Source organism: Triticum dicoccoides, chromosome 1A (assembly GCF_002162155.2).
Source record: "Triticum dicoccoides isolate Atlit2015 ecotype Zavitan chromosome 1A, WEW_v2.0, whole genome shotgun sequence".
Lineage (NCBI taxonomy): Eukaryota > Viridiplantae > Streptophyta > Magnoliopsida > Poales > Poaceae > Triticum > Triticum dicoccoides.
Window position 1 is genome coordinate 484,901,013 of NC_041380.1, and position 6,300 is coordinate 484,907,312.

The following is a 6,300-nucleotide window of genomic DNA, read 5'->3' on the forward strand; positions in this document are numbered from 1 at the left end:
GTGGCCTCCTCAGCCTGGCCCAGTTGATGCAAAAGGAGGCTTCCCAGCCAGGCTGAGGGGAACGCAGGTTTTGAGTGTTTCCTTCATGCAGGTTGAGGGAGACGCAGGTCATGCCCGCACGACGCAATCCAGCCACCTCCTTCCGCCTCGCCATCGCTAGCAACAGGACGACATCGCCAGCGCTCCTCGACCATCTCCACCTCGACGCCGCCGGACTCCTCCATCGCCGCACGCACCCACGCCTGCATTCCTATACGACCTCCACCTCGCCGCCGCCGCACTCCGACACCGTCGGGCGCACCCATGACTGCGGACAAGTTCGTCGGAGCTCGGCCCGCCGCCCGCCACCGACCGAGAGGAAGAGGCAGGGTGGGGGAGAGGGGAGCCATGAGCCGCCAAATCTAGCTGCAGCCAAATCTCCGTCGTCGGCGTCTCCTCCCGGCAGCCCATCTCCGCCACGACCATCTCATCGCCCTCGAGCTCTTCACCTGGTTGGTCTCCTCCATGACCATCTACTAAATCTCAGTGGAATGTGTCAGATAGTTGCAAATATTTTGATTTCTTTGCGAAACTTCTGATGAATAAAATTGACACTTGAGTTTTTGGTTCAGATTTCAGTTCAAGTTTGTTTTACTTGTTCCCTTTGTCCATGGAATGGTCCAGGTCCATCTGAAATATTGGAATTGGAAGAGAAGAGTTAGCAGAATTAAGGCCATGTCCAGTCTACCAAACAACATCTGCCGAACATCTCATCCCATCCTTGCACCCACTCAAGCAGGCCACGCTCAGCCAGGATCACCCACGCGATGCAGGCTAGAACCACCCAAGCAACCAAACACACCCTAAGGGATCTCACGGGATATGGTTGGATCCCATCTTTGTTTCTCTGCTTTCGTGTGTTTACAGATTGAACCATTTTGTTTTATCATTCTCTTCATCGGCAACGGTTCATTACGGGCCCTAGTATGGCGACTTCGTGACTTCTGCTATAACAACATTTCCACATCTCCGCTCATGCCAGTGTTTGTATAGTCGTCCCTACGTGTTTATAGATGTAATTTTTATTTTTGATGTTCTTTGTACTATGATGAAAAGTTTTAGAAAAAAAAGGAAAAATGGCAAATTAATGAACGGGTGACAGATGCATGTGCATGTCAGAAATCAGCCTGGCGCAAACGACCTGTGTATTTTTATTTAATTTTTTTTTGCATGAAAACATGGTTTTTTTTCTTCTTCCGAATGACAGGTTACATTCTGCTGACATTAGCCGATCGATATTACTCCTACAAGACATGACACCTCCAAGCACCACAGCATATGCCACTCATTCGGTGAAGACAGGAAAACGCTTTTGCGTTCTATCAGCAAGCAAAGTTCAACGGATAGTCAATTTATCAGCAAGCAAAGTTCAACGCCTAGTGATCTAGCTCGTCTTGTACTAGTAGTAGTAGTCTGTTACGTTTGATCGTACTTACTCGCACCCACCGCAATAATAACAGATGTCACGATCGCTGCACTGGAAAAAGGAATCTTTGCACGCATGAAGAGAGCACAAGCAGTTGACTTGCACATTTTTCTTTGGTGAAAAGGAGCTGCATTGTTAAATTCCACAGAGCAGTACGTAGAAATGGCATCATCGTGACGGCGAAAATTTAAAAAGAACAAAGAATTAAGTAGCTCATCTAAAGCTTTAGTGCAAATCTGCGTTTATTTTTCTAAATGAATCTTTAATGAATCAAATCCAGTTTAAGAGCTTCATCATCCATGTGTTAGATCCAGTCAAAAAGCTCTGCCCAGTCGGTCATGCCGTCGACGAGCTCCTCATCGGCGCCTCCCTGCTTCTGCTGCTGCTGCACGGAGCGGTAGGCGTCGCTGGACGACGGGACGTCGTTGGCTGCATGCCTTTTCCTCTTCTGACCCTTTCCCACTTCAACATCCTCACTGGCTGACGCAGGCGCGGCAGACGGCGACGCCGGGTCCTCGGAGCGGCGTCCTCCGGCGGCGACGGTGCACGGCCGGCGGTCGAACTGCCGCAAGCTGCCTGACCTCGTGTACAGACGGCACAGGCTGAACTCGCTCCTCACCTATAAACAAGCACAAAAAACTGCATAAATAATAAACATTTAAAGATGCTGTAACTACTACTAACTGATTTGCATATTTCTTCACGTCTCAAATGACCAGTTGACTACGGGTATCTATAGCCAATTAGCCACAGGCAGCTTTCGCAATCAGCATTCGATCATGGCTCTTCGCTGCATGAAAGAACATCCGGCATATATATGGCGAATTGGCGAAAAGAATGGCAACTCGTGATTCTGAATATACTACTGAGTATCATCTAAACTAACACGCGCTTATACTGTTAATTACCTGGAGCCGAGCGGCGGCATCGGCATCGGCACCGTCGTCGTCGAAGGCCCTGTACTCGTTCATCTTCCACTTGGTCTTGGCCCCGGCCGGCGCACGGCCGCGGTAGAACACCATGGTCTTCTTGGTCCCGACGGGGCAGCCGCCGGCGGAGTAGACCAACCCTGGCGTGCCCGCCGCCTTCCAGTAGCCCGACGGCGTCGTGCGGCTAGGCCGGCCGCCCCGCGCCTCCCGGTCCTGCCGCGCGCAGAAGTAGAACCACGGCTCCCCGTGCCCGGCGCAGGCGCCCCGGTGCACCTCTGCACGCACATACACATTCAGTTAGCAATGATAGCAATTCGCTGCTAATAGCAGTGCATTACACATGTGTATTTCTTGGTTCGTGCCTGGGAGCTGCCAGGGGTCGAGGGAGCAGACGTCGGCGACGGGGATGACGCGCTCGATATCGCCGCGGCGGCGGCCGTCGAGCATGTGCCGGAGGTAGAAGCGCACCAGCTCCTCCTCCGTAGGGTAGAAGCGGTACCCGGGAGGCAGCTCGCCCATGGCGCACGTCAGTCGATATCGTGGTTCGTGGAGCTCGAATGGAATGGGAACTGCGTGTGTGGTGTACGTCTGTGGTGCGAGAGGTTATATAGGACGGCGCGAGGGAGAAATTTCTCATGCTGCTGTGGAAAAACGCAGCGAGAGAGAGTGGGGAGTTTGCTGTGTGCGGTGGGGACGAAGGACTCGGTCAGTCTCAGCCGTGTTCACATTTCGCTTTTCTTAGTTATACTCATAATCTACAATTATGAGTACTTAGTTAATGAGTGTTGATTCAGTTTTGGATTTAACTAACCTGGCTGCCTACACCGGTCACCATCTTCCATATGACGTGACTACGCGTGGGCGTGGCACGAAAACAGTAACATGAAAACATGTAGATGTAGATTTTATTTTCGAACTTTAGAACAATTGTTCTATGTATTATTTTGCATATAATTGTAAAAAGTACTCCCTCCGCCCACTAGTGTCGAAAAAACATTCTACATTATGGGGCGGAGGGAGTATGTTACATGGGGGAGGAGAAAAGAGAGGAACAAAAAAGGTACAAAGGGGTAAAACAGAACTATCTAATCCCTGCTCTATGTATGAACTCCATAGGTTAGAGATTATTGTCTATCCACTGTGAATACAAAGCTGCATGTTTCTCCTTGATTTTGAATTGAACAAGCTTGAGATCATTTTTTAGAGCAGATCTCCAGTTTTGGATAGAGGGTTGTAAAGCTCTAAAGACCTTGCCATTTTTCTGAAGGCTTCCAGCAGCCTAGAATTGTAATTTTCATGCCAAAAGCTTTGGGCAGTGGCAGTTGTTCATTGGCAAACATAGTTTCTTCATAGACAGATGTATGTCTCCTTTCCATGGGGAGCAAGGAATTCCAGCAATCTTGAGCAAAATTGCAGTCTCTGAGTAGATGTGTAAGAGTTTCTTTAGCATTTTGGCTACAGTTGGGACAGTGTGGATCATCTAGGTGTATTCATTTTCTTTGCAACAGGGATCTAGTGTTTCCTTTTCGAAAAAGGGATCTAGTGTTTACTCTACAGATGTTGATTTGGGGATATGCTTTGACTTGGTCAGACTTGGCGGGTGAAATATAGGCGTGCAACTCAAACTCGCCTTATTTGATGCCTTCTATGTTTCATAGGGACAGGAATATCATACGAATAGGAAAATTATAGGAAGTTAGATGACATGTATCTCAATTTTTATAGGAAAAGAGATATCATTTGATGCATATGATATAATTTTTTTCACTGAGTCTAATCCAATGTTAATTATTTTTTTGAAATGTACAGGATTGGTTTCTATCCTGCAAACCAAAGGGCTCTAAAGGAATTTTTGCGTTGACAATGCTATCCTATAGAATTACTATAAAATTCTTGCAAACCAAAGGAGGCCTAAGATGGAACCGCGGAGGTATGCATACGCAGACTATTTTAAGGAGTGATTGCTTAAACGATTTGGTGATTTTGATAAAGGATGGAGCGACTTTTTTTATAAGTTGGAGTGAAGTTGTGTACCATTGGATCTTGCAAGAGATTCATGCAGATCTTGTGAATTTGTAGAAAAAAGAAGAACCAAAAAAACTACAATCTGTTTGTATACAAATGCACAGAGACATTATGTATTTTAAATTATAAGGGCTTTTATTATTATTTTTCATTATATGATTATAGGTTTTTGAGTTTTGTATCTATTTTAGTTTATTAGGTGTTCAAATTTGTATTATTGCCACTAGTCTTCCCAAAATCTAACATTGTTTCCACTTCCCACAGAGAATTTACACAAGGAGAAAACATAATTTTTAATTCCAGTGAGGCATTGGTTTCTTTGGTATTTTTTGCTAAGATTTCTTGCCAGAGGCCCTCAGAATTGTAGATTTACATTCTCAAAAATAATTTGCAGATTTTACAGCACTATTTATAAAGTAAGACCTCGTTCATGGCAACAAGGTTTTGAATACCCAAACCTGCTAAGTCTTTTGGCCTACACACATTAGACCATTTGACAAGATGGTATTTCTTTTTCTTATCATCTTCCTGCTAGAGTAATCTGGAGTAATCTGAATCTGAAGAAGTTCATCCTCCTATTTACCTCCACCGGCAACCCATGAAAGGCCATCATAAAAGTTCGGCATACCAGCGAGAGGGGATTGTATCTGAGTAGCCCTACTGCCACTAGGCAACAGTCTACCCTCATTATCCTTAGATCCAGGCCGAAACCTCTGCCCAGTCGGTCATGTCGTCGGCGAGCTCCTCATTAGCGCCTTCCTGCTTCCCCTGCTGCTGCTGCACGTGTCGGTAAGCGTCGCTAGACGACGTGTTGTCGTTAGCTGCATGCCTTTTCCTCTTCTGACCCCTTCCCACTTCGACATCTTCATTGGGCGATGCAAGCGCGGCGGACGACGACGCACGGCTGCCTCCGGCGACGGCAGTGCACGGCCGGCGGTCGAACTGCCGCATGTTGCCTGAACTTGTGTATAGCCGGCACAAGCTGAACTCGCTCCGCACCTACGAACAGACACAAACAATGCATTGATTTTTTATTCTTATCTGAGGGCACTGAGTATCATCTAACAAAAACGCGTTTAGATAGTTAATTACCTGGAACACAGGGTTCGATGCCGGAGCGGCGGCATCGGCATCGGCGCCGTCTTCCTCGAGGGCCCTGTACTCGTTCATCTTCCACTTAGTCTTGGCCCCGGCCGGCGCGCGGCCGCGGTAGAACACCATGGTCTTCTTGGTCCCGACGAGGTGGCCGCCGGCGGAGTAGACCAACCCTGGCGTGCCCGCCGCCTTCCAGTACCCGGACGGCGTCGTGCGGCTCGGCCGGCCGCCCCGCGCCTCCCGGTCCTGCCGCGCGCAGAAGTAGAACCACGGCTCCCCGTGGCTGGCGCAGGCGCCCCGATGCACCTCTGCACGTACACAAGCAATTAGTTAGTAATGAGATGACAATGCATTCCACGGCAGCATTGGAATGTGTATCTTGGTTCGCAGACATGTATACGTGCCTGGGAGCTGCCACGGGTCCAGGGAACAGACGTCGGCGACGGGGATGACGCGCTCGATGTCCGCGCGGCGGCTGCCGTCGAGCTTGTGCCGGAGGTAGAAGCGCACCAGCTCCTCCTCGGTAGGATAGAAGCGGTACCCGGGAAGCAGCGCGGCCATGGCGCAGGTCCGATCGGTTTGATCTCTCTTGGCGTTGCGCAACTGATCCTGATGGTTGAGCTCGAATGGAGTGGGAACGCCTGTATGGTGTACGTCCGTGGTGCGGGAGCTTATATAGGAGGGCGCGAGGGAGGCGTCGCGGTGCTCAATCGTGGAGAATTTTCTCATGTTGTGGTGGAAAAACTTAGCGAGAGAGTGGGGAGTTCGTTGTGTGTGGTGGGGAGA

The 6,300-nt window shown here is 48.9% G+C and overlaps 2 protein-coding genes across 2 annotated transcripts; both read right to left on the reverse strand.

Annotated features, from left to right (window-relative positions):
* Positions 1-1,604: 1,604 nt before the first annotated feature.
* Positions 1,605-2,947, reverse strand: LOC119305943 (NAC domain-containing protein 90-like). Its single transcript, XM_037582350.1, has 3 exons — positions 2,757-2,947; positions 2,374-2,669; positions 1,605-2,084 (listed from the first exon to the last, which is right to left on the reverse strand). Exons 1-3 carry the CDS (start codon positions 2,911-2,913, stop codon positions 1,770-1,772), a joined length of 768 nt encoding a protein of 255 aa, XP_037438247.1. The 5' UTR covers positions 2,914-2,947; the 3' UTR covers positions 1,605-1,769.
* Positions 2,948-5,112: 2,165 nt separating this feature from the next.
* On the reverse strand, positions 5,113-6,075 carry LOC119306061 (NAC domain-containing protein 90-like). Its single transcript, XM_037582425.1, has 3 exons — positions 5,919-6,075; positions 5,512-5,822; positions 5,113-5,418 (listed from the first exon to the last, which is right to left on the reverse strand). Exons 1-3 carry the CDS (start codon positions 6,073-6,075, stop codon positions 5,113-5,115), a joined length of 774 nt encoding a protein of 257 aa, XP_037438322.1.
* Positions 6,076-6,300: the final 225 nt, after the last annotated feature.

Coding starts and splice junctions, on each gene's coding strand:
- LOC119305943 (XM_037582350.1), bottom strand. CDS start 2,913: ATGGGCGAGCTGCCTCCCGGGTACCGCTTCTACCCTACGGAGGAGGAG. Junction 2,670..2,756: donor CGACCCCTGGCAGCTCCCAG/GCACGAACCAAG, acceptor ATGTGCGTGCAG/AGGTGCACCGGGGCGCCTGC. Junction 2,085..2,373: donor ATGCCGCCGCTCGGCTCCAG/GTAATTAACAGT, acceptor GCTTGTTTATAG/GTGAGGAGCGAGTTCAGCCT.
- LOC119306061 (XM_037582425.1), bottom strand. CDS start 6,075: ATGGCCGCGCTGCTTCCCGGGTACCGCTTCTATCCTACCGAGGAGGAG. Junction 5,823..5,918: donor GGACCCGTGGCAGCTCCCAG/GCACGTATACAT, acceptor GTGTACGTGCAG/AGGTGCATCGGGGCGCCTGC. Junction 5,419..5,511: donor CATCGAACCCTGTGTTCCAG/GTAATTAACTAT, acceptor GTCTGTTCGTAG/GTGCGGAGCGAGTTCAGCTT.